Below are 27,396 nucleotides of genomic sequence, written 5' to 3' on the forward strand. Positions count from 1 at the left end.
CAAAAAGAGTAGTTGTATCTCCAGGTATGATGGGTAGGATAAAAGTGATCACTGCTTTCTTCTTCAAACTTTCTATGATTTTCAACATTTTTACAATGAACATTTATATTTTTATAATCAGAAAAGTATATATATAACTAAAATGAAAGAACTTTCATGAAGACAGGAACTGAGTTTTTACCTGTCATGGTGTTGACAGAACTTTAGGAGTGCTTTATAAATGGTGAATAACAAGTAATATAACTCAGTACTATGCCATAACTGTAACAAGGCTGAAACAAGTGTTGAACTGAAGGCCACAGTCTTACTCAACACCTGCTCCATTGTCCCCCATCAGCTCATTCTATGTTAGAGCCTTTCATCTGTGGCTAATACATACTCAAACCTATTAAATATGGGCACTCTTCGCTTACTCAAAATATATATATATATATATATTTTTTTAATGACATGAAGGCTCTAGGGTGTGAAGTCCCAAATCATTCATGAAGTCAGCTCTATTTCTCTTATAATACTAACAAGTATCTATTAAACACCTGCTATATGTCAGGCAAGTGTACATCTCACTTAATCTTAGTAGCATTGCTATATGAAGTATCATTAAATTCACTATTTCTTTCCAGTCGTTTTCTTTTTTATATAATTGTATTTATTTATTTAGTTTTGGCTGTGCTGGGTCTTCATTGCTGCTTGGGCTTTTCTCCAGTTGTGGCAAGCAGGGGCTACTCTCTAGTTGCAGTGCTCAGGCTTCTCATTCTGGTGGCTTCTCTTGTTGCAGAGCATGGGCTCTACAGCACTTAAGCCTCAGTAGTTGCAGCTCCTGGGCTCTAGAGCACAGGCTCAACAGCTGTGGCCCACGGGCTTAGGACTTAGTTGGTCCGCAACAGGTGGGATCTTCTTGGATCAGGGATCGAACCCGTGTTTCCTGCATTGGCAGGCAGATTCTTTACCACTGAGCCATCAGGGAAGCCCTTTGCAGTCATTTTCTAAGCACACCTATACATAGAATTTTTCTACAAAGTTAGCATCATATTTTAACTCCTTTTGTAAAAAATGTAACATCAGAAGTGTTTTCATATGTCTTTTGTTTTTTTCAATAGACTATTTTTAGAGTAGTTTTAGGTTTGCAACAAAATAGAGCTGAAAGTACAGAGTGCCCATATACTCCCTGCCCTCCCTGCCTCCCAGCTCCACAGCCTCCCTTAACTATCAACATCCCCCACCAGCGTGGTACATCTGTTGCAACTGATGAACCTACACTGAGGCATTTGTTGTTGTTGTTCAGTTCCTAAGTCATGTCCAACTCTTTGCCACCCCATCAACTGCAGCACACCAGGCTTTCCTGTCCTCTACTATCTCCTAGAGTTTGATCAAGTTCATGTCCATTGAGTCGGTGATGCTAGCTAACCATTCATCCTCTGCCACCCATTGGAAAAGACCCTGATGCTGGGAAAGATTAAAGGCAAAAGGAGAAAAGGGCGGCAGAGGATGACACATTAATATCATTCAAAACCCATACTTTAGGTAAGAGTTCACATTTGTTGTACATTCTATGAGTTCTAACATGTCACAAACATGTATTCACCATTACAGAATCATGCAGAATAGTTTCACTGCCTCAAAAATTCTCTGTGCTCTACATCATTAGTTTTTTCAAAAATGTGTTTGTTAATGATTACATTTATTATATGAATATAACCGAAGTTGATTTGACCAGTCCCCTATTGTAGATTTAGATGGTTTTCTTATCTATGTTTTAAAGATGAGAAAAATAAGACCTAGTGACTTGACAAGTGATGTATCCAAAGGCAACTGGCTAAAAAGAAGGCAGAGTTGAGATTAGAATTCTGGTCTGTCTCCAGAACCCACACACAATACTTCTGAATACACCATCAACCCCCTTTAGATTGTCTCCCCTCAACTTGAAACCAGGCACAAGGATCACAACCAGAGCAGCCAAAGATCCAAGCATGTGTTGAGAAGGGCTGGCAATACAAAAGAACAGTGTGGCCCAACTGAGATGGAACAAACTGAAAATGCAAAAAGGAGGTACAAGGACAGAGAAATAAGAAGAAAGTGAGAGATGGTTACACAGTATACTGGTGAAGATAAAGAGAAAGCTGGGTTTGGGAAACCTAAAGGGGAAAATTCTTGCTTTTATCTCTGTGTATGGGAGAGAGCAAAGATAACCTCAAGGCCATGAGGGGAGCCAGGAAGGATAAGGTTTCTGAGAAAGTGAATGAGGCAAGGCAGGATAAGACTCCCGGGGACTACAAGGCTAGGAGAGGCTTAGTGTGGGAAGGAAGAAAGACCCAGAGCAAAGAGGCAGGCCAGAGCAGGAACTGGACACCAAACCTAAAAATGTGTCGGGACTCTCCTCCAGCCCGAGCCTCTTCTAGCATCTCAGGATACTAAATACTCTCCAGCACTTAGAGGTCGGAGAGGGGAAGTGGAGAGCGGGGATTGTAAAGTGCTCTAACTCTAATGAGGGCTGGGAATGGATCCTGGCACGCATTTTTTTTTAAAGCCAGTAGGCCTATTGCTAATACCCCCTCCCCCTACCCCACTTCTCTAGCTTCAACCCCAGCCACACCCACATGCTAGGGACCATCCAGGAGGGGGAGTGTGTGTTGTGTGTGTGTGCGCGCGCGCGTGCGTGCTCGTGCCTAAGAGAGACAGAGAGACAGAGACAAAAAGAGACTGGGGGAGAGAGTGCGCGCGGTGGGGGGGGGACAAGGACAGAAAGGAGGGAGAAACAGAGAGAAAGGAGGAAGAAAATCTGTCAGCCTCGGTGAGGAAAACTACTGAAGAGATAACTCAGGGGTCTTCTGGGGGAAGACTCAGGGAGAAGATCCCAGAACTTACCCTAAGACCGTGGAAGGAGTGGGGGAGTGTCTTTGCAGGACCTGTTTTGGGGTCACCAGGCAGTAACGGTTACTGCATAGGCGTTGTCACTGAGCCAGAGCCATTTAACCCACACTGGGTGGCTGGAGACCAGGCTTAAGACACCCCACAACTCTGAGTCTCAGAATGGTTAGGAGGGCCCGAAGCTGCAGACAAGAGGAGGAGGGGCACGTGAGGGCTGGGTCCCTGCCTCCCCCCACCCTCCGCTGTCACTCATTACTCCAACAGTCGCCCAGGGGGCGGGATCCGGAGAGGTGGGGTTGGGGGGAGGGTAATCTTGGCAGGCGCCTGCTGCATGGCGTAGGTAGGGACGGTTGAGGGGGGCGGACGCTGGGGGGTTGAACACGAGTGGGAAGCGGAGAGAGACACGAGGAGGGGGAGGGGACCGGGAACCATTTGAATGAGAGGAGGGGATCACGGGTAGAGTGGGCTCCAGGAGGTTGGGCGGGCACGGGTGTTGACGAGGGGCCAGACCCTTGAGCCAGGTAAGGGAAGCAGGTGCGTAGATTTGTTTTTTGTGGGTTAGTGTACTCGGCTCTTTGGTGAAAAGGGGGGTGCCTCCTTCCCCAGGGGCGGGCTTCCAAGCTCCGGAGGCTAGCTTTTCCTCCTCAACTAACGGGGCCCCGGGCGGGGGCTCAAGATCCATCTCCAGTGCCGACGTTCCACTCCACAATTTCCAGGCGTCCGCTGGGCTGGGAGTCTCGCGCCGGGGGCCGGCGCTGTCTCGCGAGCCCCCTCCGAGAGCCAGCCAATGGGGTTTGTTGCTGACGCCGCCCGCCCGCCTGGTGCATAGCGCTGGGCTCTGTGAGCGGCGCTGCCATTTAAAGGGGCCGCGACCCCTGTCCCGGCTGTTAGGGAGGGAGGTGGAGAAGGAGCGCGGGGCCGTCGCTGACTGCAGTTCTAGGCTTGTAGCGGTTACACTAACCCTGCCGCAGGTAGGGGTCGGGCCTGACTAAGCCGAACCGAACCTGCAGGCAGGAGCTCGCAGTAGCCGGGAGGGGGGTCTGAAGAGAGACCGTAGCTCCAAAATGTCTTCCTGTAAATGCCTGCGGTGGGGGGTGGGCAACAGGAGAAGAAGGACCAGGGGAGCAATAGGAAAGGGGGACTGGGCTTGGGGAAGTGGGCGACCCTGAAAGGTAACTGGGGGGAGGGGTTAGGAAGGGCAGTTTGGGGGGGCGAGGAAAGGGCTGAGGGACGACTATGCTACGCGGGGAGGGGGGGTGGGGCCAGACAGGGTGGGTAAAGACTGGGGAACTGGGGGGCTCTAGGAGAGAGGGGAGGGGAGATAGAAACTGAGACCGCGGGGGCGGGAAAGGCTCCTGGTGGCTACGGCCCTGGGAGACTCTAAGGGGGCGTTCAGCCGGAGTTGGGGGGGGTAGTGAAAGGTGAAGGGGGAGGGGAACTGGGAGTTGCTATGGGGTGGCGGGGGCTAGGCGGGCGGGTGGAGCGCCTGGAGAGTGGGGGTACAGGGCTAAGGCGGGGAACGCTTCTTCCCACAGGGGGCGCTGTACTGGGGGGGAGGAGTGGTCATTCGCACTAAAACCTGTTGTAATGCTTGTCGATAGTGGTGGGGGGATAGTGGTGGGGGCGGTTCAAGAGAAATCCAAGTGGATGGTGGGGTGTGTCCCAGAGCCTATGTAAGAAGGAATTCTGGCGAAGACCACCTCTTCTGCCCCCTTTTCTACCCTTAATCTACAGCCCACATCCAGACATCCTCATGGATCCCAGTGATTTCCCCAGTCCGTTTGACCCATTGACCCTGCCAGAGAAGCCCTTGGCTGGAGACCTTCCAGTAGACATGGAATTTGGAGAGGATCTACTGGAATCTCAGACTGCCCCAACTCGAGGATGGGCCCCCCCTGGCCCTTCTCCATCCTCGGGAGCCCTGGACCTGCTTGATACCCCTGCTGGCCTGGAAAAAGACCCTGGAGTCCTGGATGGAGCCACTGAGCTGCTGGGGCTGGGGGGGCTGCTCTATAAAGCCCCCTCCCCCCCAGAGGTGGACCATGGTCCTGAGGGGACCCTTGCATGGGATGCAGGCGATCAGACCCTAGAGCCTGGACCAGGGGGCAGGACCCCTGAGGTGGTGCCACCTGACCCAGGGGCTAGGGCAAATCCCTCTTCACCTGAGGGGCTACTAGAGCCTTTGGCTCCAGATTCTCCAATAACTCTGCAATCCCCACATATTGAAGAGGAGGAGACCACCTCCATAGCTACAGGGAGAAGGGGCTCCCCTGGGCAGGAGGAGGAGCTTCCCCAAGGGCAACCACAGAGCCCAAATGGCCCCCCCAGCCCTTCAGTGGGAGAGACTCTGGGGGATGGAATCAACAGTTCTCAGACCAAACCTGGGAACCCTAGCCCCCCTGCACACCCTTCCTTGCCAGGTAGGTTGCCTGATCAGCTGGAAAATCAAGGCTGGGGGATGGTAAGGAGGTGGCTGTGTGTTTGGGGAAGAAGTGGGGGTGGAGAGTGGAGACATAACAGTAGGGATGTGTATGGAGGAGTTAGGGGTTCGGAAAGGAGGAATGGGGGGTGTGGTGAAGAAGATGAAGGAAAGTAGAGAGGGGGGAGCTCAGTGGCTCTAGAGGAAAAATAGAGGCAAGATTTCAGGGGGTGGGTTGAGAAGACTGGATTTTGTGGGAGAGAGTCCCTTTTTCTTCTCCTGGTGGGCTTTTGGTACCAGGGTCCTCCTTCCTTCAGGACTTGGGGAGGACACCAGGCTTCTTGGTTCTAAGATCTTTCTGTTTTGTTCTAGATGAGAGTGGGGTTTCTGGGTTTGATGAATGATGCTAGGTTCTGGAGCCAAGTGTAGAGTGCTTTCAGAGGAATGGTAGACATGCAGGGCCTAGGATTGTGTCTCTGATAGTCAGAGACTTGAGAGGCTCACATTTCTTCCCAGTTCTACCTAGCACTGTGCCTCTCCCAGGTTGTGACCAGGGTCTTAGGGCTTATATAACTACCTGAGTCCAAGGGAACCTCTCCATACGTTATTGCTTCCTTTTCCCCTTGCTACCTTTGGGTGGTTGCATTTGTTGTTGTTGATAAACTATAAATTCTTGAAAGGGATGGTACCTGTATTTCTGTAACTCCCAACCATTGGGATAGAAAGCTGGTTGGAAGGTAGGATTGTTTTTTCATGGAGAATAGCTGCAGCCCCCCCCCCCTTAGTGCAGAGCTCGAGGTAACCCTGAGAGGGGCCTCAAGAAGCCACAGGCACACAAGTTTTCCCTTTCAGTTTTGAGTAAGTTCTTCCCCAGGAATGGAGGCGGGGGTTGAGCCAGGGAGGGGGTGGTGAGGGCAGGCTCAAGAATTAGGCTGCTTTTCTGCTTCCTTTGCAGGAGATGGCCTGACTGGGAAGGCGAGTGAGAAGCCGCCTGAGAGGGTGAGGGGGGAGGGGATTGGAAGGAGTCTGGTTCCCCCTATAGCTCTGGGAAGGACAGACCCTTCATTTTCCCTCCCAGATGTTGTTCTGTGGAGGGTGTGTGTGAGGAGAATCAGGAGGAGGGAGGGAGCACTTGTGTCTATTGCTTCTTGAGGAGAAAGTCCAGCCTCCTTTTCTCCCCTCCTCCTAAGGACTGGGCCCAGGGTCCCTACTCTCTCTTCCCCCTCCCATCTCTGTACACCCCCCCAAACCCTGTACTAGTGCAGCTGGCCCTTTAGCCTGCCCCTGGTGTCAGCTTTCCTCCCTCCCCATGTTTCCAAGGTGCAGAAGAGAAGCGAGCGCGTTAGAAGAGTAGAGCCTCCAAAACCTGAGGTCGTGGATTCCACTGAGAGCAGTGAGTAGGACTTGAGGAAGTGTGACTGGGTGGGATGTAGCCGGCATGGATTGCCCAGCTCCTGTGGTGCTGCGCACCATGCAGAGTGTGAAGCGCCTATCTCTGCCCTGGATTGGCATGGGAACCCGGGGCAGTGGGGGAAATTGAAAACAAGAGCAGTGAGAATGGAGTTTTCTGTTTCAGCTCTGCCATCCCTGTCCCTGAATCTTCTCACTTGGATCTCTGCCTTCCCCTCCCTAGGATGTTACAGAGTAACTAAGGGATGGTAACACCCAGTAGCTTGAGATTCCAGTGTAATAGGGGCAGAGTGGAAAGCCAAGAACCATAGGGATTGGGGATCCCAGGATCAGCTGAACGCCCTGCAGGTCAAGTGATGGCTGGAGGCCTGGTCCCTTAGCCTTTTCTCCCCACTCATCACCCTGCCCAGTTCCAGTGTCAGATGAGGATTCTGATGCCATGGTAGATGACCCCAACGATGAGGACTTCGTGCCATTCCGGCCCCGGCGCTCTCCTCGCATGTCTCTACGCTCAAGCGTGGCACAGAGGGCCGGGCGCTCTTCAGTAGGCACCAAGATGACGTGTGCCCACTGCCGGACACCGCTGCAGAAGGGCCAGACGGCCTACCAGCGCAAGGGGCTGCCGCAGCTCTTCTGCTCTTCATCCTGTCTCACCACTTTCTCCAAGAAGCCCTCTGGCAAAAAGACCTGCACCTTCTGCAAGAAGTACGTGAGGGTCCGGGGCTGTGGGGAGAGCAGGCATCAGGCCAGGAATAAAGGGTGAGACAGAGATTCTGTTGGCAAGACCCTAGCACCAGAGGCAATTCACTAATAGGAAGGGTGTCTGAGAATGTTTTTGATCCTGTGGTCATTGATCCCAAAGGAGGAAGGTGGGGGCTTTTGAAACGAGGGGGTGGTATCAACTAAATATGCAAACCTGTCCCCACCTCCAGGGAGATCTGGAACACCAAGGACTCAGTTGTGGCACAGACCGGTTCGGGAGGCTCCTTCCATGAGTTCTGCACATCCGTCTGTCTCTCCCTGTATGAGGCCCAGCAGCAGCGCCCAATCCCCCAGTCTGGGGATCCCGCTGATGCCACTCGCTGCAGTATATGCCAGAAGACTGGAGAGGTGAGGAAGCTGGATGGGGGCTGACTTGCAGAGCCTGGCCAGCCCCGAGCCGCCCCTGCAATCCTGGGGCTGCAGGGGCCAGGCCCTGTGGATGAGGGATGTGGGAAGGGGGAAGCAGCCATCGTGAGGGAGTGGATTCAAGGCTAGAGCTTCTCCAGGATTGTGTGCAGCTGGCCGTCCTTGCCTCCCAGGACCTCAGCATCAAGTCGACATCCTGATGTGCAGGTTGGGGGGTCCCTGGGCCCGCTGTCTGCTGTAAAGGTCTAGGGTGAGGTGGGGTGGGCCATCCTTGCACCAGGGTGGGTGGTGGTGGCCAGGCCCCAGCTCAGGGTGTGTGTGTGTGTGTGTGTGGCAGGTCCTACATGAGGTCAGCAATGGCAGCGTGGTGCACCGGCTCTGCAGCGATTCTTGCTTCTCCAAATTCCGGGCCAACAAGGGACTGAAAACCAACTGTTGTGACCAGTGCGGGGCTTACATCTACAGCAAGACTGGGAGCCCTGGCCCCGAGCTCCTCTTCCACGAGGGCCAACAAAAGCGGTTCTGCAACACAACCTGCTTGGGGGCATACAAGAAGGTGGGGCCGAGGGAGTAGCGAATTAGAGGGCTGTGGAAGGGGGTGCGGTCCTTGGGTGAGAAATAAAGGTGCCTGACGGGTCGAGGGCTGGTAGAAATAAAACAAATAAAGGGGGTTTCAATTGTATCTGTTATGTTTTATTTTTGAAGCTGGCTGGTGGACACACAGGTGTTTGTTATCTCATCATCTATACTTTTTTTGTATGCCTGAAATATCTCATGTTTTAAAAATTTAAAAAATAAAAGTGAAGGGACAAATCCAGCCTCAGCCTCTCCTTCCCCATCCTCACAGAAAAACACACGGGTGTACCCATGTGTCTGGTGCAAGACCCTGTGTAAGAACTTTGAGATGCTATCCCATGTGGACCGTAATGGCAAGACCAGCTTGTTCTGTTCCCTGTGCTGTACCACTTCTTACAAAGTGAAGCAGGCAGGGCTCACTGGTAGGTGCAAAGCCCTCTTCTCTGAGACCCCTGCTGGCCTTCCTTCTACCTCCCATACTCCCTTCTTCTATAGTAACCCCTGCTGCCCAACTTTGGCCCCAACCACACTCTCCCGTGGATTTCCCGTTCCATCTCTGCACTGCCTTACACCTGCTGTGTGTTCTCTCTCTCTTTCTCTCTCTCTCTTTCTCTCCCTCTCCTCTCTCTCTCCTTTTCTCTCTGTGCCCCAGGCCCTCCCCGACCCTGCAGCTTCTGCCGCCGCAGCCTCTCTGACCCCTGTTACTACAACAAGGTTGATCGCACAGTCTACCAATTCTGCAGCCCCAGCTGCTGGACCAAGTTCCAGGTACTCCAGACCCTGGACGAGGGATAATGGGTGTGGCAGTAGAGTGGGTATGAGATGGGTAGGTAGGCCTGGGCAGAGCAAAGAGCAAGCCTGATTTCCCCTCCCTCCGCCCTCCCACTGCACACATCTTCCCCCTCCCTTATTTGTCTTCCTTCCCTCCAGCGCACGAGCCCCGAGGGGGGCATTCACCTGAGCTGTCACTACTGCCACAGCCTCTTCAGTGGCAAGCCTGAGGTCTTGGACTGGCAGGTAAGATCCCCACCCCCACCCATATTTTGCTACATGACCAGACGTCTGTCTGAAGGGGTCCTTCCTTCCACTTGGCTCTCGCTGGGTCCAGATTTCACAGCCCTGTTCCCCCACCCCATGCCCCGTCCCAGGACCAGGTGTTCCAGTTCTGCTGTCGTGATTGCTGTGAGGACTTCAAGCGCCTCCGGGGTGTGGTGTCCCAGTGTGAGCACTGCCGGCAGGAGAAACTCCTGCATGAGAAGCTCCGATTCAGTGGGGTGGAGAAGAGCTTCTGCAGCGAAGGTAAGGAGACGGAAGGGCCAGAGAGTCCTGTACCTTGCAGCTGGGAAGAATGGCATATTAAGTAAGGCAGGCTTGCAGAGTGGTCCGTTCTGCTCAGGACACTCTGGAGGCTGTTAGATGTTCCAGGTGCACTGCCTTGAGAAGGTTGGGTCTCATGGCCACATGGAGATCTCATGTCTCGGGACTCTTCTCTGTTGCCCCCTTTCCAGGCTGTGTGCTGCTATACAAACAGGACTTCACTAAGAAGCTGGGATTATGCTGTATCACTTGTACTTATTGCTCCCAGACCTGCCAGCGCGGAGTCACCGAGCAGCTGGATGGCAGCACCTGGGACTTCTGCAGCGAGGACTGTAAGAGCAAGTACCTGCTGTGGTACTGTAAGGTAAGGGGCGCTGCACGTCACAAAGGAGGGAAAGGGCAGCAAGGAGCACGGGCTGTTGTGTCACCATCAGGCTGTGGGTCCATCTCCAGGGAGGGGGTTCCAACTATCCCAGCTTCCGTAGAGTGGCATGGCTTATCCCAGGGCAAAGGACCCAGCACATTTTAGGGAGGCAAGTCTGACCACCCTGTCAACACCCTCAGGCTGCCCGGTGCCATGCCTGTAAGCGCCAGGGGAAGCTGCTGGAGACCATCCACTGGCGTGGGCAGATCCGTCATTTCTGCAACCAACAGTGTCTGCTGCGCTTCTACAGCCAGCAGAATCAACCCAACCTGGATACCCAGAGTGGGCCTGAGAGCCTCCTGAACAGTGAGTCCCGGGCAGGGGGCACAGTCTGTTAGAACTGGCCTGGACTCCTCTGACCCTGGGCCCAGCCCCTTTCTTCTTCCTCTCCTGCTTTCACCTCATCCCTGGCCAGAGCTCCTGTTCCTGTGTTGTTTTTTAGCTTCTGAACTGTGCAGGTACTAGGAGTCTCATTTAAAGGTTCTGAGAGCTTTAAAAAAAGGGTTCTGAGAGTTAGATCCTACTGATTTTCTATAAGGGATATATTGTAAAGAATGGGTACATGTCCTGGTAGAGTGGGGCACATAGGGGTTGTGGTTAGTTTTCAGAGAGAAGGAAGTGTCAACACAAGCTCACCATAAACACCTTTAGTGAGAATGAAGACTATTGTCATTTTTAGAATATCACCACGGCCCCTCCACACTCCAGGGGTACTAAACTCCTGATGGCCATTTAATGGAAGGTCTCAAATTATGGGTTATTGGAGAAGCAATGTTTTTAATCCTTCTTGGCAGCCAGGAGCAAAGAATCTTTTTGGCCACTATTGCTGGGACCTAGAGAAGATTAGAGCTGGGGTGGAGTGGAGGGAAAATTCTAGACTTACCATTCACATTTGGTGTTCTTTTAACAAAGCCCTCCTGGAGCAGGGGTGAGGAAAACAGAGAGCTAGTGCCTCAGATGAGAGTGTTCATTTGTTTTGATCTACAGGTCAGTCTTCTGAGGCAAAGCCCCAGACACCCTCTCAAACCAAAGTGGAGAACAGCAACGCCATAAAGACCCTACAGGAAACTGGAAATCTGGGCAAGGTCAAGGCAAGAGCCAAGGGGGAAGATGGTCTCAAAGGGGTTACCGTAGCAGTGGTACTCATGTTCCTTTGTGTTTGCAGATCCCCGTGAAGACTCGACCAGCCCCTGCTGCTCCCACTCCTCCGCCACCACCGCCGCCACCCCCAGCAGCACCCCGCAAAAACAAAGCTGCCATGTGTAAACCACTGATGCAGAATAGGGGGGTCTCCTGCAAGGTGGAGATGAAGTCCAAAGGGAGTCAGACAGGTGAGCAAGGGTACCAAGGTGCCACAGGCTGTATTTCATGGTCTTAGGCCTCCTCCTGTGCCTGGGAGCTGGACAAGGGAGTTTCTTAGATGGCTGAAGTGTCCTGCATATTGTCCTGGAATCCCAGGGTCGTCTGTCAACATTTGTTTCAAGGGCAGCTTTGTGATACTGAGCACATGTTAAGAGCTTTTGGGGGTGATGAACAAGTATCAGGTCCTGGGGTGGATGTGATCCATCTGCCAGGGTCTCTGAGAAGACCCCTTTCTTGTCAACAGAAGAGTGGAAGCCACAGGTGATCGTGCTGCCCATCCCAGTGCCCATCTTTGTGCCAGTGCCTATGCATCTGTACTGCCAGAAAGTCCCGGTGCCTTTCTCAATGCCTATCCCGGTGAGTGTTCCTGCCCTTCCTGCTGGAGGCCACCACCCCCACTCCCTCCCTCTCGCTAGCCGTCCATCTCATGTGCTAGTGTGGTTCTTGGCATTTAGTTGGGATTCGTGCCTCCAGGTGCCTGTGCCCATGTTCCTGCCCACTACCTTGGAGAGCACAGACAAGATTGTGGAGACCATTGAGGAGCTGAAGGTGAAGATCCCGTCCAACCCCTTGGAGGCCGATATCCTGGCTATGGCAGAGATGATCGCAGAGGCCGAGGAGTTGGACAAGGCCTCATCTGACCTTTGTGGTATGCCATGGACAGCGGTGGTGAGGGAGACAGGGTGCTGCCAGTCTGTGTCTGCCTAAGGGGGTGGAGAATGGTGATCTTGTTGCCTTGTGGGATGGGAGAAACAGTTGGGATCAGCCCCTGAAAGCCTTTTGGAGGCACCAAGGAAGAGCTGCAGAGACTGAGCCAACCTCCCTGCCACCCAGATCTTGTGAGCAACCAGAGTGCGGAGGGACTTCTGGAAGATTGCGACCTGTTTGGGCCAGCTCGGGATGATGTCCTGGCCATGGCCGTCAAGATGGCCAATGTGTTGGATGAGCCTGGACAAGACTTGGAGGCGGACTTCCCCAAGAGTGAGTAGGATTCAGGGCGTGCCCACTGCATATAGTATCATGTGCACCGTCAGGAAAGAAGTGTTGCTTGTGACCCCAAGAATGACCCTAAACAGAAGACTGTCACAGAGAGCAGTGCCAGAGATACCAGGACACTTTTCTACACTTGAGTCTTGTTTTTTTTTTTCTTTTTGTAGTTGTTATAAAACATATAACATAAAATTTACCAACTTAACCATGTTTAAGTTTATAGTTCAGTAGTGTTAGGAATGTTCCCAATGTTGTGAATTTTGTGTGTATGTGCCTGTGAGCACGTTCTTTGTGTATGGCTTTGTCCTGTTGACTACAATGAAGATGTCTGGGAGGCGCATCTCAAGTCAAGTGGACAAGTAGTGGGAGTGAGGTGGGAGGACTACAGGGTTGAGGTCTTAAAAAATCAATTTCTTCTTCCTTTCCCCTCTAGATCCTTTGGACATTAACCCCAGCGTGGACTTCCTCTTTGATTGTGGCCTGGTAGGGCCTGAGGACGTGTCTACTGAACAAGACCTTCCCCGAGCCATGAGGAAGGTGAGGACTAGAGCTGCTATATCCACAGAAGAGGGCACAAAGGGCAGTGGGGTGGGGGTGGGGCTTTCATAGCCAAGTCAGAAGCCTTAGTTTCCCCTTCCCTAGCCTCCTTTCTTTACCACTGCGCGCATTGTGTTGTGTTAGTCACTCCATCATGTCCGACTTTTTGCAACCCCATGGACTGTAGCCCAACAGGCTCCTCTGTCCATAGAATTCCCCAGGCAAGAATACTGGAGTGGGTTGCCATTCCATTCTCCAGGGACTGTGTGCATTAAGGTACAGCCAAACTCTAGTTTCTCCCCAGTTCATCAGAGCTCATCAGAGCTGTTCCTGGGGTCCTGTGCTGTGGAAGCTTGCTGTGTTCTTACTTTGGTCCCACCCCACCCCGGTGGTGAACACTGTCCTGACTTGCTTCCACAGTGCTCCCGGCCTTAACCTCTGCCGCCCGCTCCTTTCTCTTCCTCTCCAGGGTCAAAAGCGGCTGGTGCTTTCAGAGAGCTGTTCCCGGGACTCCATGAGTAGCCAGCCGAGTTGTACTGGACTCAACTATTCCTATGGTGTCAACGCTTGGAAGTGCTGGGTGCAGTCAAAATATGCCAATGGAGAAACTAGCAAGGGTGATGAGCTGCGCTTTGGCCGTAAGTACCCAGGGGAGGAGGAGGGAAATGGGAGAGGGAGCAGGGCTGTGATTTAGCTAAAGGTGTCCATAGGGCATCCTGGGCAGATGTGGAGGAGTTGCAGAATAAGGGGAGATGCCATCTAGGTTTCAAGGCTGAAGGCTGTTTGTGTGATCATTGGGTTTATTCTGGAGTTGGACGTGACTAAGGGATGAAGGGGTTAATGATGGAGCTAAGGGAAATTCTCCGTGTGGGGCTGTCTTAATGCCAGCCACCTCCACTGTGTATCTCTGCAGCCAAACCTATGCGTATCAAAGAGGATATTCTGGCCTGCTCAGCTGCTGAACTCAACTACGGTTTGGCCCAGTTTGTGAGAGAAATCACTCGACCCAACGGTGAACGATATGAACCTGATAGCATCTACTATCTGTGTCTTGGCATCCAACAGGTACCACTAACATGCTGCCTCACTTGTCATCACTCAACACAGTAGGCAGGGTTCTACCTGAAATGATTCTGTCCCACTTCCTGTTCCTCACCTCATCTCCTGCCTTGAGCAGGCATCTCCTATTCCAGACAGGACAAGAAATGACAATACTCTTCCAAAATCAAAGCTGCATTCCAGGACTGTTGACCAAGGAGCAGTATTCACTGCTGTCTGGGTTGCCTTGTCGTCCTCAAACCCATGCTCGGAGGGGAGGGATGGTCAGAGCGAGGTCTCCTGAGTGGTGGGGTAATGTTTGGTTTCCATGGGGAGAAGTCAAACGTGCCTTAGCTGACAAGGGGGTCTGGCTTGTGAATAAGCAGCTGTGATACATCTCTTCCAAAATTTCTTCTCCTCCAGCAGGGCCTCAGCACCTGAGAGCTGTAGGTTTACCTGGGAAAAACCACTCTGGATCACTTAATCCAGCAACTGTTTCTCATGGTCTTCTAACTCTCAAGGTCGCCATGCCTGAAGCCTTTGGCACCGTTGTCTTTCTTCTAGGGCCCAGAATCTAGCTGTATGTGTGTCTGTTTTTCTTTTTCCAGTACTTGTTGGAAAATAACCGAATGGTGAACATTTTCACGGACCTTTACTACCTGACTTTTGTTCAAGAACTCAACAAGTCTCTGAGTACCTGGCAGCCCACGCTTCTCCCTAACAGTAAGGGCCAGGGACTTGGCAACCCCTCTGCCCTTTGCTCTATTCTTCCAATGCACCACTCCAAGCCCTGGGCTCTTAGGTCTGCCACTCTTCACAAAAGGGTCTGAGTGCAGGAGCACAGTTGGGTGCCTTGGGGTTTAGAGCTAAGGAAATCAGAGCCCCTGTCCTTGAACATGAGGAAGGGATCAAGGCTTAGGTCTGAAGAACTATCTCTGGGACCAAAAAGGTGACCAGGGTTTGAGTGGTAAGTGAAGAAAGAAAGAAGTTGGACTCCTGAAGGTTTATATGAGTGAAGCTCCTAATGCAGGTGGAAACTGTGAAAAAAAATTCCCCCAAAAGCCAACAAACAAATCCAGTCCTCCTGTGCAGTATAGCAAGGTGTCAGGGTTTTACACGTGGTGGTCCTTTAGTGACCAAACAAGTCTGATGTGCTCAGTGCTTGTGAGTGGGATGTGTGGGAGCAAAGGGGATAGATGTGGGTAGCCGATCCCTCCTGACAGCCTCCCCCCTCGCCTTTGCAGATACGGTGTTCTCCCGAGTAGAGGAAGAGCACCTGTGGGAGTGTAAGCAGCTGGGGGTCTACTCGCCCTTTGTCCTTCTCAACACCCTCATGTTCTTCAACACTAAGTTTTTTGGGCTTCAGACAGCCGAGGAACACATGCAGCTCTCCTTCACCAATGTGGTGCGGCAGTCCCGCAAGTGTACCACCCCTCGGGGCACCACCAAGGTAGTGAGCATCCGCTACTATGCTCCTGTCCGCCAGAGGAAAGGGCGAGGTATAATGCTACCCCCTCCTTTGTTTTTCCCTCCCCCTCTGCTTTCCCCTTCCCTGCCCCACCATGCCACCAGGTTGGCCCTCTCCATTATCTCGAGCTTCCCTATCCTTCCATTCCTGGGTTTCCAGAAAAAAGGAGCAACAGCCAGTCCTTCAGTCTGGTGGGAAGTGATTGTTGCATATAGCAGGTTACCCAGTTGCCTGTTTCCTGCCTTTCCTCATTTCTGGGCAATTTACTTTTTAGGAGGTGTGGTAGACAGGTGGGAAGCTGTTGGCTGTGTTTGGCCGAAGAGGGAGTTGACAAGAGTGAATGACAGGCTTTCCATGGCTCTGCTGCTGGGTGTAACCGCCACAGTAACTTGGTTTCTATTCTGGCCCTGGAATCAGTTCCCAAGGTCCCTTCTGGACCTGAGACTCTACCAGGACTAAGGTGCTGGGGCCATCGCTGTTTGACCCAGAAAGCAGCCCCAATTTTACAATAGGGTCTGTTTTGTCAGTTTGTCCATGTGACTTCTGAGATCACCTCTTTAGGAAATCAACTTTGGGAAGATGATAGTGTTTAACAGTGAGAACCAGGGCGCCCTTCAGAGCAGCAGGCTGCAGAATGTTGAGTTGGTGCAGAGAGACTGACTGACTCTTCTGCCTTTATTTCTCCATGAGACCATTTTGTGTCCTGAGGCCTTCAACGTGTGCCCTAGACTGTGCTCTTGGAGAGCCTTCGTTGAAACTGCACTTTTAGTGAGTCCAGGTCATTTGCCTCCTCCACAGACACAGGTCCTGGGAAACGGAAGAGAGATGACGAAGCCCCCATCTTAGAGCAGCGTGAGAACCGCATGAATCCCCTCCGCTGCCCCGTCAAGTTCTATGAATTCTATCTCTCAAAATGGTGAGTTGGCAGGTTCGCAGGAATGGCATTAGCCTGGGGACCCACAGGCTCTACTTCTCCCAGTTACTGATCTCTGTCCACCTGCCCCTCTCTCACTCCCACCATTGCAGTCCTGAAAGCCTCCGGACTCGCAACGATGTGTTCTACCTGCAACCTGAGCGGTCCTGCATCGCCGAGTCACCTCTCTGGTATTCTGTGATCCCCATGGACCGCAGCATGTTGGAGAGCATGCTCAATCGCATTCTGGCCGTGCGTGAGATTTATGAGGAGCTGGGTCGTCCTGGGGAGGAAGACCTGGACTGAGCCCACATGCTTCCCGTATCCATCTTCCACACAACGTCTGTCCCACGGCCATGTCCCATAGGGCGACGGGCCCAGGAACTGATGCTACTCATTCTGAAGGGCCTTTCTGAACTGCCCTTTTCTACTCATCCATTCCCTGCCATCCCTAGGAATCCCTGGCTTTTACCTTCTCCCAAACCACTTGACAACCACAAGGCCCCAGTGCTCTGTACTGAGAGACTGGTCTCCCAGTGATTGGCAAAAACCAGCTAGGCCATTTGCTTCATGTTTCAGAGTAAACTCCTGGGGCCAAACTCTGAGTGAAGTGTTCATAGCTCTGGTGATCCTGTTGGCTTTGGGTTTCCTGACCCATCCCACATAGGTCAAGGCCCTTGTTCCTAGGTTTGGCCAAGGGAAGAACCCAGCTGCCTTCTCAACCTTGTGCCCACTCACTTCTCTACTCTTCCCTGGTCACAAACTAAAGGGTCTTGTATGAAAGATACGAAAGAAACTATGAAAGTAATAAGGAGACCATTTACCTAAAACACAGAGCTTAGGCACTCTTCCCTCCCACAAGATAATTGGTGGTTGGAAGCCCCTCACTACCTTGTTCCTCCTCCCCACCCCAGCAAGCACCAACCCTTGGTGCTGCAGTTTAAAAAATCTTCTAAACGCTTTCTTTCCTTCAAAGGCAGAGAATGACTCTTTAAGTATGGGGAGAAGACGCCTGTCCCCTTGGTTTATGTGTTTGTCTCTCTCGCCATCTTAGGTTGGCATGAGCCATGGTGTCAACATGCTTAGCGGCTTTCTGTAACTGCCTCCCTTTAGTTCAGTGGAAAACCACCTTCTGACTTGGGTTAGGGCTGGGTTCCCCACTCTTGTTCTTCTCCCATTGTAAGAGCCAGGCCAAACCTGTGGGGGCCCTGAGTCATGCAGGATGGGATCTGTGGTCAAAGGATAGGTGAAGAACTGTGGGCATGGGTCCTGCCCCCACTGCCTCCATCTTTTCTCTTCCCCATCTTGCCTCTGTAGTTGCAGAAAACTCTTAGCGTCCGGCAAAGGGGGTACCTAGTTCTTTCCCTGTTGGCTTTGCTGTTCCCTAGCCTCCTTTTTGTGTTTTTATAACTGTCACCAGTTTAGCCACTGTTTAAATTGTATATATTGTTCTGAGGCACCTGGCCTGTCCCTTCAGTGAGCCATGCCCACCTTGTGTTGTAGTGAGAAGCTGTTGTCACAACTAACCTTCTGTCTCTGGAACTGTTTGTTTCAAATAAAGAGTTAAAATTGTCTTTTGCCTTCTCTTGGGGAGGGAGAGCAATGTTTCGAGGGGTGAAGGATATAGTGGAGCAATGCTGGACCACTTCAGATCTCTCAAGGTGTAAAGTGAGGTGTCCCACTGCAGGCTGAGAATCATTTTTATCCGTTTCACTGAATGAATCCACTAGGAATATGATCCTTGTTATAACAAGTTTACAAACACTCAAGAGAAAGATTTAGGCAGCAGCTATCTATTAAGGACCTACTATGTTTAAGGACCTAGTTTCAGATTATACATTTCAGAGAAGACAGATGAACTAGACTGGGATCCTATCCCCAGCAGATTCCCAGGCTAGAGGGGAGAGAGAACACTGAACAGTTAGGTGTGAGACTAGCAGGATGAAATACAATACCTAGTGCTATGGGAGAGCAGAGGAATAAGGAACTCATTTCAGGTTTACAGGGGGGTTGTGTGCAAGTTCACTGAGGGAGGTGGCAGTTGACCCAGGTATCAGTAAGTAGGAGGGGTTGGGGACCAGCACAATCAAAGGCTGTGATTTCCAATAAGGGGGTGAGGGGATCAGATGTGTTGCTTTAGGGAGGAGATCTCCAGGACAATATGGAGGGTCGGGGGTGGGGTAGATCAGAAGGCCAGGACATCAGTGAAAGGATTGTAGCTAAAATTCTATGAGCCTCAATGAAGACAGAGAAGAAAAAGAGGATATATTCAAAATGAGTTTCAGACATTTTGAAGGTCAAATCTAGGCTATGGAAGAGAGGGAAAAATCAAGCATGAAACCCAGGTTTCTAGCCTTGATGACTGGAAAAGTGAAACATCTTTTTTTTTTAAACAGAACAAATCCACACTTTCATTTACTTAATACAGCGTCACACAGATTCTGTGTCCAATGGCCTTAGCATGAAGTTTGCTTCGGAATTCTACACAAGCCCTGCTGCTGTTCATTAGGACGAATTACATTTCCCCAGATTGCTCTGGTTTTGTTAGGTTTTCCACCAGGAGTTGCTGTGTTATTCTTTGCTTTCAACACATAAGCACATCTCTTGCCTACATATAGTTCAATTTCATCTTGAACATAAAGACTTTCAATTTTAAGAAGGGCTATGTGCTCCTGGTTCCGGACACCCTGCTTATAGCAAGCAAAAAAATGGTCTTGGACCACAGCCTTCCAAACATGTTTGTCCTTTTAGAAGTCTTGTTCCCAGCAGGCCTCCACAGGCTCCAAGATGGCTGAAACAGTGAAAGTGACATTCCTTTAACCAAGTTGGGAAACAGAGGTAGGGTTTTGTTGTTTTTATCTTGGGGGTTGGTTGGTTGGTTTTTTCAGGGGAGTTGGGGTAGGAGGAGGTTGGTAACAAGTTGAGGTTTTGATCATATTTGGTTTGAGACTCCATTGACACATCCATGTGGTGGGCTGTGCAACATGGCATAAAAGAAAATACCCAAACTTGAGTTTTAATCATAGTTCCACCACTAAAACTTGGGCAAGCCTACCTTTTGAGTCTCCTCTAAAAATGCCCTGACTTGCTCACAGAATTATTGCAAAAGTCAGATGACAAAATGGGTATGAAAGAGCAATAATGATGCTAGATGCTACTATATATACTAGGCAGCTGGAAATGTGGGTCTGAGGCTTAAAAGAGAGATAAAGTGTCTTACTTTGTTCTAGCTTTATTGAGATATAATTGACATAATACTGCATAAGTTTTAGGTGTACAGTGTTGATTTGGTACACTTACATATTGCAAAATGATTACTACCATCGCATTAGCCAACACCTCCATCCTGTCATTTATTTACCATTTTTTTGTGTATGTGTGGTGAGAAGTTTTAAGATCTCTCATAGTAACTCTTTAATATATAATACAGTGTTGTTAACTATAGTCGCCATGCTGCACGTTAGATCCTCAGAACTTACTCATATTAGAACTGGAAGTATATACCCTTTGACCAACATCTCTCAATTTTCCCCCATACCCTAGCCCCTGCAAACTACCATTTTACTCTCTACTTCTATGAGTTCAGCTCTTTTGGATTCCACATACAAGTGATATCACACGGTATTTATCTTTCTCTATCTGACTCGTTTCACTTAGCATAATGCATGAGGTGTCAATTTAGAAGTCAACTGCAAAGGGCTCCTAGCTGAAGCTATGAGAATGGACAAGATCATTTGGGGGAAATAAGGAGAGAAAAGGATAAAAAAATGGTACCTTGGAGAATATCTTCAATTAACCAGCGAAAGGAACTGAGAAGGAGAGACCAGACAAACAGGTGGAACCCCCAAAACTGCCAGGCGCCAAAGGTAAAAACCACCTGATTAAAAGCTATCCTTATACCACAGGCCAGGGTGAAGTCTGTTAATTTGCTTTCTCTTCCCATCTTCAGCAGGGCCCAAAGCCATGTAGCTCTCTTACCTCCTTCCCCTACTAGAACAGAGAAGAGTATGATGTCATTTGCCCAATTAGATTTCTGCCCTGTGCCCAGCCTTGTGCTAATCACAAGTAAGATGAGTAAGAACTTGCAGTCTGTTCTTGAGAAGTCCGCAATCTGATAGGACCAAGCCTGGGACAAGAGTGAGGCAATTGAGGCATTTTGGGTGCAAAGTTTAAGGAGGCACTCATGGCTGGGTTCATACAAATATAAGATTGGCATTTGAGCCACCCTGAGAGTGACTGCCTCCTTAAGGAGGCGTTTTGCACCCTAGGTGCCTTGGTTGTCTCACCCTGGTCTGACCTTGGGGAAGACTCATATGTCAATAAAATAACCAAGGTAGAAAGTAATTGTTATTCATTCTGTCCCAGGAAATAAAGATGGACCACAGAGGTGATATGGCAGCTGTGTTCTCACGAAGAGTAGATAGTTTATCAGGTAGTGTAGAGGTGCAGGGATCAATGTACACAAAGGCATGAAGGTAAAAGAGATCTTTGAGTATCTTCAGGAAAGGGTGGTTGGGCTGCACAGGAGGTGGAGACTGCACAGGAAAAGGGATGAGGAGTGGTGGGAGGTGTTGCTGGGGGAAAAGGGATCAGGTTGTGAAAGGCATCCAATACCATGGCCTGCTAAGGTGACCAACCAATTTTAGCAATGAAAGCCCAGCATCCTGGGAAACCTCTTGGTCCGGGCAAACCGAAACAGTCATACCTTATCCTCAAAGCAGTGGAAAGCCATCAAAAGATTTTCACAAAGAATTGACAGGGTAGGCTTCATGGTTTTTTGTTTGTTTGTTCTTTAAATTTTCTTGACCTCACCATGGGGTATGTGGGATCTTAGTTACTTGACCAGGGATTGAACCCATTCCCCTTGCATTGGAAACACGGAGTCTTAACCACTGGACCACCAGGGTAGTCCTAGGCTTCATGTTTTAAGGTGACTCGAGCATGTCTGGGTGAATGGAGAACTGAGTGCTGAAGAAACCCAGGAGGCCAGTTTCAGGGAGCCAGTGGTACAGAAATGGGTATGTCCTTTGCCTAGGGCATCTGGCAGACATGAGTTCTAGATCCTTGTCTCAGCCCTTTCTTTCCTAGGGCTGTTTGGTCTGGCCAAGTTACTATGTGGGCCTGTTTCATCATCTGTAAATTGGGGACAATAATTATGCTTACCTCCATAAATGGTGAGGATTAAGGGAGATACGGTTTAGCACAGTGCCCAGCACACAACAAGCACTTAATAAACATTAGCTTTTATTGTCTACATTACCAGTTAGGAGATAATTTCAAGGTCTGAAGGAAGACTGCAGCACAATGGGAATGCTGAGGAGGAAGGGAACTTGAGAAAGATTTGGGAAGCCGACTTACAAGACTTTCTTTGTTGGTGAATTGATTATATTCCAGTGTGAATGATTTTTTTGTTGTTGTTGTTGGCATTAATCCTCCGAGGTATCTGCTTTTCAAGGCCTTTATCTCTAATTGTGGGATGAGGGGCTTTGCTCCTTAAAGGGAAGGTGGAAGGCAAAGAGAAAGTGGCAAGGGAACTGCTGGAAAACAAAGCCTGCATTTGAGATTTCTAAGCTTAAGGGAGAGAAATAGTAGGATTTTCAAAACTTATCATGATTCACAAGGTTGAAAGGTAAGGGTTCTAAATAACTCTCCCCGTCTTGCCTGCACTCCCCAAATTGCCTTGCTTCCTAGAAATGGACAATTTCTGGATCCTGCTCCAAGCAGAGATCTTGGAAGAAGCGTAGGGCAGCCCGCTTTCATCATTCCTCTCTCCTAACCTTAGGGCCCCCCAACGCACGTCTTGTTTTCCAGCAACTTAATTTTTTCATATCATACCGAGCTTCCCCCACCAGTCCCCTCTATCATGAAAGCCTTCCTAGGGCAACATAGAGTGGGTACTTTGAGATAGAGGAGATAGCACAGATTTTGGATTAGAATAGGCCTAAGTATTCATTCCAGCTCTGCAGTTTTCAGCTGGACATACTACTCAACCTCTCTGAACCTCCATTTTCTCAACTACAAGTATGGGTATAGTAATAGCTATGTTATTACCATTACTGAGATGATACATATAACTGCTTAATTTATCACCAAATCTGCTCCATACTGGGTGCTCCATAAACAATCCCCTTTCTTCTTTCCTTTCATCCACCTAAATTATTTCCCTTTTTCTTTCTTTCTTTTTTGGCTGCACTGCATGGCATGTGGGATCTTAGTTCCCCAACCAGGGACTGAAGCCACACCCCCTGCAGTAGACCACAGAGTCTTAACCACTGGACCACCAAGGAAGTCCCACACTTAAGTTATTTGTAAGTCTGGGAATAAAGTTTCAGACTTTATTATGATTGAGACACATTCTTTTCATTAAAACTACATTAAGAATTAAGGCCCTCCCCCCACAACCATCCTTCCACTTATATCCAAATGTGGCCATATGTACCATTACATGTGAGCAAACATGAAGATTTGCCTACTTCAGCACACAATTGACAACTAGACAGTCAAGAAAACATGTTAGGTGAGACAAAGAATTTAGCTCAGTGTTTGAAAGAGCTGGTGAATCTTTCAGTTCTGTTCAGTCATGTCTGACTCTTTGTGAACCCATGGACTGCAGCACGCCAGACCTCCCTGTCCATCACCAACTCCCAGAGTTTACTCCAACTCATGTCCATTGAATTGGTGATGCCATCCAACCATCTCATCCTCTGTCGTCCCCTTCTCCTCCCGCCTTCAATCTTTCCCAGCATCAAGGTCTTTTCAAATGAGTCAGTTCTTTACATCAGGTGGCCAAAGTATTGGAGTTTCAGCTTCAGCATCAGTCCTTCCAATGAATATTCAGGACTGATTTCCTTTAGGATGGACTGATTGGATCTCCTTGCAGTCCAAGGGACTCTCAAGAGTCTTTTCCAACACCACAGTTCAAAAGCATCAATTCTTCAGCACTCAGCTTTCTTTATAGTCCAACTCTCACATCCATACATGACTACCAGAAAAACCATAGCTTTGACTAGCTGGACCTTTGTTGGCAAAGTAATGTCTCTGCATTTTAATATGCTGTCTAGGTTGGTCATAACTTTTCTTCCAAGGAACAAGCGTCTTTTAATTTCATGGCTGCAGTCATCATCTGCAGTGATTTTGGAGCCCAAAAAACTAAAGTCTGTCACTGTTTCCACTGTTTCCCCATCTATTTGCCATGAAGTGGTGAGACCGGATGCCATGATCTTAGTTTTTTTAATGTTGAGTTTTAAACCATTCTTTTCACTCTCCTCTTTCACTTTCATCAAGAGGCTCTTTAGTTCTTCTTCGCTTTCTGCCATAAGGGTGGTGTCATCTGCATATCTGAGGTTATTGATATTTCTCCCAGCAATCTTGATTCCAGCTTGTGCTTCCTCCAGCCCAGCATTTCTCATGATGTCCTCTGTATATAAGTTAAATAAGCAGGGTGACAATATACAGCCTTGATGTACTCCTTTTCCTATTTGGAACCAGTCTGTTGTTCCATGTCCAGTTCTAACTGTTGCTTCCTGACCAGCATACAGATTTCTCAAGAGGCAGGTCAGGTGGTCTGGTATTCCCACCTCTTTAAGAATTTTCCACAGTTTATTGTGATCTGCACAAAGGCTTTGGCATATTCAATAAAGCAGAAGTAGATGTTTCTCTGGAACTCTCTTGCTCTTTCGATGATCCAACAGATGTTGGCAATTTGATCTCTGGTTCCTCTGCCTTTTCTAAATCCAGTTTGAACGTCTGGAAGTTCATGGTTCATGTACTGTTGAAGCCTGGCTTGGAGAATTTTGAGCATTACTTTGCTAGTGTGTGAGATGAGTGAAGTTGTGCAGTAGTTTGAGTATTCTTTAGCATTGCCTTTCTTTGGGATTGGAATGAAAACTGATCTTTTCCAGTCCTGTGACCACTGCTGAGTTTTCGAAATTTGCTGGCATATTGAGTGCAGCACTTTCACAGCATCATCTTTTAAGATTTGAAATAGCTCAACTGGAATTCCATCACCTCCACTAGCTTTATTCATAGTGGTGCTTCCTAAGGCCCACTTGACTTCGCACTCCAGGATGTCTGGCTCTAGGTGAGTGATCACACCATCGTGATTATCTGGGTTGTGAAGATCTTTTTTTGTATAGTTCTTCTGTGTATTCTTGTCACCTCTTCTTAATATCTTCTGCTTCTGTTAGGTCCATACCATTTCTGTTCTTCATTGTGCCCATCTTTGCATGAAATGTTCCCTTGGTATCTCTAATTTTCTTGAAAAGATCTCTAGTCTTTCCCATTCTATTGTTTTCCTGTATTTCTTTGCATTGATCACTGAGGAAGGCTTTCTTATCTCTCCTTGCTATTCTTTGGAACTCTGCATTCAAATGGGTATATCTTTTCTTTTCTCCTTTGTCTGTCTCTTCTCTTCTTTTCACAGATACTTGTAAGGCCTCCTCAGACAGCCATTTTGCCTTTTTGCATTTCTTTTTCTTGGTGAATCTTTGGAGGATGGCAAAGATGGTGGGAGGAAATAAAAACAGACACTTGCATAGCACTTACTATCAACTAGGTACTATTCTAAGTGTCTTTTATGTAATGAATGCATTTGATCCTCACTGCAGCCCTGTGACATACATACTATTATTATATCTATTTTACAGAAGAGGAAACTGAGGCATAGAGTGGCCAAGCAGCTTGGCAAAGGTCACTATGCTGTACTGACTTTTCAGAGGGTCTTCCATTGACATGGAGAACAGTTGTTCACCATCCTGAATAAATTACCCTTTCTCTTTGAGTCCACTGTCAAATCGCTCTGCCCTTTCTTCCATAGTTCTCCATCAACCTCAATGCATCAAGTTGTGCAAGGTCTGCCCTTACCTGGATCTCCTCAGTATCTCCCGTATGCCTACCATGATGAGTACAGAATTGCCTACGAGTCTAGTAGGAGCCTGGGCTTCCCAGGTGGCATAGTGGTAAAGAATCCACCTGCCAGTGCAGGAGATATAAGAGACATGGGCTTGATACCTGGGTCAGGAAGATCCCCTGGAAGAGGGTACAACCACCTACTCCAGTATTCTTGCCTGGAGAATCCCATGGACAGAGGAGCCTGGCGGGCTACAGTCCTTAAGGTTGCAAAGAGTCGGACACAACTGATGCAACTTAGCATGAACGCACACTAGTAGGGACCTAACTTTTAAAAAAGAAGGATACCTACCTGTGATAGTTGAGAGTTCAAACTCCTGTGTAAATTTCTACACATAGCATATGAGACCCTTCATGACCTGGCCCCAACGTGAATTGCCAGTCTTATTTCCTGTCACACCCTGAGCCCCATCCCAGGCATTCTTTGCTCTAGGACACACTCCACTCTTTCAAGACCCTGAGGCTTTGCACATGCTTATATCCTCTTTCCTACTGCCCTTAATTCAACAGAATAAGCACTTACTGTGTGGTAAGATTATGCAAGTAATTACCACACAGTTTGATAAGAACGCTAATCAATACACCCTACTACAATATCCTGCAGGAATTCAGAATAGGAGGAGGACTCCTTCTTTCTGAGGTTGGAGGGAGGGGGCAAGGAGAAGAGAGTTGAAGCTTTCATATAGGAACTGACCTTTGAGCTGAGTCTTCAATGATTAGGAGCCCGCCAGTCAAGGAAGGGGGAGGAAATCTCCAAATGATCTTTGGCTCCTCAGTCTCGCCACACTCAGACATCAAGTCCTGGCATCAATCCTGCATCCAAAGAGTGTCTTATATTTGTGTCCTCTTACTCCTCCTGCCGTTGTCTGAGTCCCACAGGCCCCACTTGGGCTATTGCCACAGCCCCATGGCCACTCATTCTTCTCCTCATTTTTCCAACCACCAATCCACTGTGTTTGCAGCTGCCAGAGTGAGCTCCCACACTGCAAATCTGAAGGTAGCACTCCCCTACTCAAAACTCAACCATAGAACAGTCTTAGTGCCTTATAGTGACGTATAAGGCCCATTATTAGCAGGTCACAGTTTATCTGTCCTACCATCTCTCTAGCAATTTCCCTCTTCAAATCCTTCATAGCAGATTGTTTGTCTAACTCTGAAGACAACACCATACCCTTTCAGATATCTGTATGGTTTCTGCCCGGTTTATTCTCCCTCCCTGCTGCTGCTGCTGCTGCTAAGTCGCTTCAGTCGTGTCCAACTCTGTGCGACCCCATAGACGGCAGCCCACCAGGCTCCGCCGTCCCTGGGATTCTCCAGGCAAGAATACTGGAGTGGGTTGCCATTTCCTTCCCCAGTGCGTGAAAGGGAAAAGTGAAAGTGAAGTCACTCAGTCATGTCCGACTCTTAGCGACCCCATGGACTGCAGCCTACCAGGCTCCTCCATCCATGGGATTTTCCAGGCAAGAGTACTGGAGTGGGGTGCCATTGCCTTCTCCGTCTCCCTCCCTAAAGTGCCCCAATCTTTTCCCCACCTGACAGGTTCAGACTAGCCTAGTCCAGGAATCAAAGGGAGCCTAGCTTGGTGGGCTTTTATAGCCCCTTCTCTCCCATAGGTCAGGTCTGGCATTTAAATATTGTGGAATCAGTAAATGGAGCAAGCATTCCCCTCTAGCCACCACTGTATGCACCCAGGCTATCTGATTGGGCATCTGAATCAGTTCATGGTTGCCATGCCAATTCTCTATGGAGACTGCAGCCTGCTTTGAAATCCCAACTCAGCTGGCTGGGGCCTTGAGTACTCTCCTAGTTCAACCAGTCTCTTCATCCAGGAGCTGACTCTGTTCCTTTGCCCCCAGCTCCTGGTATCTCCGCACACACAGATGCTCTAAAAAGACCAGAAATGTCTCTAAGAAGTACTAGTACCATGAGAGAGAATGCCAGAAGCTTGTTACCAGGCCTTTTCTACCCTCAGATCACACCCCTTGAATATTGACCCTTAAATGGATCATGCTCAAAAGAAGTTTATGACATCTCCTGGT

The 27,396-nt window shown here is 49.3% G+C and overlaps 1 protein-coding gene and 1 pseudogene across 21 annotated transcripts; one reads left to right on the forward strand and one right to left on the reverse strand.

Annotated features, from left to right (window-relative positions):
• Window positions 1-2,608: 2,608 nt before the first annotated feature.
• ZMYM3 (zinc finger MYM-type containing 3) lies at window positions 2,609-18,022 on the forward strand. 21 transcript variants are annotated; one of them, XM_081566231.1, is made up of 25 exons: window positions 2,609-2,791; window positions 4,603-5,288; window positions 6,243-6,286; window positions 6,608-6,680; window positions 7,108-7,402; window positions 7,630-7,807; window positions 8,163-8,381; window positions 8,673-8,823; window positions 9,054-9,169; window positions 9,332-9,418; window positions 9,550-9,700; window positions 9,910-10,082; window positions 10,283-10,448; window positions 11,130-11,233; window positions 11,308-11,473; window positions 11,749-11,861; window positions 11,979-12,153; window positions 12,339-12,485; window positions 12,928-13,031; window positions 13,501-13,669; window positions 13,945-14,096; window positions 14,678-14,792; window positions 15,314-15,568; window positions 16,336-16,453; window positions 16,564-18,022. In XM_081566231.1, the coding sequence occupies exons 2-25, from the start codon at window positions 4,622-4,624 to the stop codon at window positions 16,754-16,756; spliced, it is 4,131 nt and encodes a 1,376-aa protein (XP_081422357.1). In that variant the 5' UTR covers window positions 2,609-2,791; window positions 4,603-4,621; the 3' UTR covers window positions 16,757-18,022. The 21 variants fall into 21 exon arrangements, with proteins under 21 accessions (XP_081422357.1, XP_081422364.1, XP_081422371.1 ...); XM_081566238.1 differs by having other exon boundaries at window positions 11,130-11,227; XM_081566245.1 differs by having other exon boundaries at window positions 2,621-2,791; window positions 6,614-6,680; window positions 11,130-11,227.
• Window positions 18,023-18,869: 847 nt separating this feature from the next.
• On the reverse strand, window positions 18,870-19,187 carry LOC145535506 (large ribosomal subunit protein eL33 pseudogene; annotated as a pseudogene).
• Between the last annotated feature and the right edge of the window lie 8,209 nt (window positions 19,188-27,396).

The sequence above is a fragment of the Giraffa tippelskirchi genome, chromosome X (assembly GCF_054371585.1).
Source record: "Giraffa tippelskirchi isolate mGirTip1 chromosome X, T2T-mGirTip1v1.2.pri, whole genome shotgun sequence".
Taxonomy (NCBI): Eukaryota; Metazoa; Chordata; class Mammalia; order Artiodactyla; family Giraffidae; genus Giraffa; species Giraffa tippelskirchi.

Excerpts from the sequence above, each read along its gene's own strand:
- ZMYM3 (XM_081566231.1), top strand. The coding sequence starts at position 4,622 with ATGGATCCCAGTGATTTCCCCAGTCCGTTTGACCCATTGACCCTGCCA. Across the intron at positions 13,032-13,500 it reads TTCCCCGAGCCATGAGGAAG|GGTCAAAAGCGGCTGGTGCT; the intron begins GTGAGGACTAGA and ends CTTCCTCTCCAG. Across the intron at positions 14,097-14,677 it reads TGTGTCTTGGCATCCAACAG|TACTTGTTGGAAAATAACCG; the intron begins GTACCACTAACA and ends TTCTTTTTCCAG.